This window comes from Kryptolebias marmoratus, linkage group LG12, assembly GCF_001649575.2.
Source record: "Kryptolebias marmoratus isolate JLee-2015 linkage group LG12, ASM164957v2, whole genome shotgun sequence".
In the NCBI taxonomy this organism is placed as follows: domain Eukaryota; kingdom Metazoa; phylum Chordata; class Actinopteri; order Cyprinodontiformes; family Rivulidae; genus Kryptolebias; species Kryptolebias marmoratus.
Genome location: NC_051441.1, coordinates 21,920,792 through 21,922,087, shown reverse-complemented (window position 1 = coordinate 21,922,087; position 1,296 = coordinate 21,920,792). Strand labels below are relative to the sequence as shown.

The window sequence follows — 1,296 nt, the reverse complement described above, 5'->3', positions numbered from 1 at the left end:
GTGGCTGGGGAGAGGGAAGTCTGGGTCTCCCTGCTTAGGCTGCTGCCCCCGCGACCCGACCCCGGATAAGCGGAAGACAATGGATGGATGGATGGATCTTTACCATCTGGGTTTGCTGAAGCGTTCCTAGGTGGAAACCTCTAAAACCAGGCATAAAGCTCAGGCAAGTGTGTTCACAATGATGTTAAGCCCAGTGAGCAGGAATTTTAAAGGCGTGCATATTTCTGGTTTAGTATTGTTAATCACAAAACCTGTTGTAGCACTACTGCCGACTCACCAGCTGAAACTCCCTGCGGCGATCGTAGGCGTCTTGGATGCCCCGGTCGGCCCACAGGGCCTGAATGGAAGGTAGGTAGTGCTGAAAAACTTTGGTCTCAACCATGCCATGACCATGGGTCATTGCTGATCGAGTATCAAAGCCCATCATGGTGTCTCCATGCCTCTGGTTTGACGGGTCGCCCCACGGGATGTGCAGTTTTTCCCTAGCATCTACTAACACTCGGATACCTGTAGGGACAAACAGGAAAACAGAATTCAGAAGTATTTAAGGTTTTCAATTCAATTCAATTTATTTATATAGTGCCAAGTCACAACAAAAGTCCTCTCATGAAACTATACAAAAACATTCACATACATTATAAAAGTCAATTAGTAAAAGTTATCCATCTAAGGAGGTCAGCAGACTGCATTCAATCTTCATTTCTTTGCAGTATCCTATCCTGAACCTTTTGTACTTTGGTCCCCAAACAAAGGTTTACATCAGTGGTAAATTGACCAATTTCTACGGTGAGCTTATGCAGTGTCTAATAAATGTTTTGTAAGCACAAAATAATAAAATGTTATCTATTAATATCAGATTGTGTTTATTACAAAAAAAAGAAAATGACTAGACATAATCATGAGACACCTTTTTGGATGGAGTTTGCATGTTCTCCCCGTGAATGTGTGGGTTTACTCTAGGTACTTCAGTTTCCTCCCACAGACCCAAAAACATGCCTGTTAGGTTAACTGTTTCCTTTTAAATTGTCTCTATGTGTCCCTGTGATGTACTAGCGACTTGTCCAAGGTGTACCCCTCCTCTGCTGCTCCTGTGCTGCTGACCACTTGGTTAGACACACAGTCCTTCAGTCTCACAAACTGTGGTCTGTTTGTCAGGTAGTTATTGATCCAGGCGATTGTTGAAGCCTCCACCTGAGTCTTCTGGAGTTTCAGACGAAGCAGATCAGGCTGAATTGTGTTAAATGCACTGGAGAAATCAAAGAACATGATCTTCACAGTGCTGCCTGCTTTGTCCAG

General features: G+C 43.9%; 1 protein-coding gene across 1 annotated transcript in view; it reads right to left on the bottom strand.

Annotated features, from left to right (window-relative positions):
- Positions 1 to 475, bottom strand: part of LOC108228367 (guanine nucleotide-binding protein subunit alpha-13) — a gene marked incomplete at its 5' end in the record, with an annotated part of 23,604 nt that extends 23,129 nt beyond the window's left edge. Inside the window, 1 exon segment of the mRNA XM_037978580.1 lies at positions 278 to 475. Within this exon segment, the coding sequence (XP_037834508.1) occupies positions 278 to 475 (198 nt within the window).
- Between the last annotated feature and the right edge of the window lie 821 nt (positions 476 to 1,296).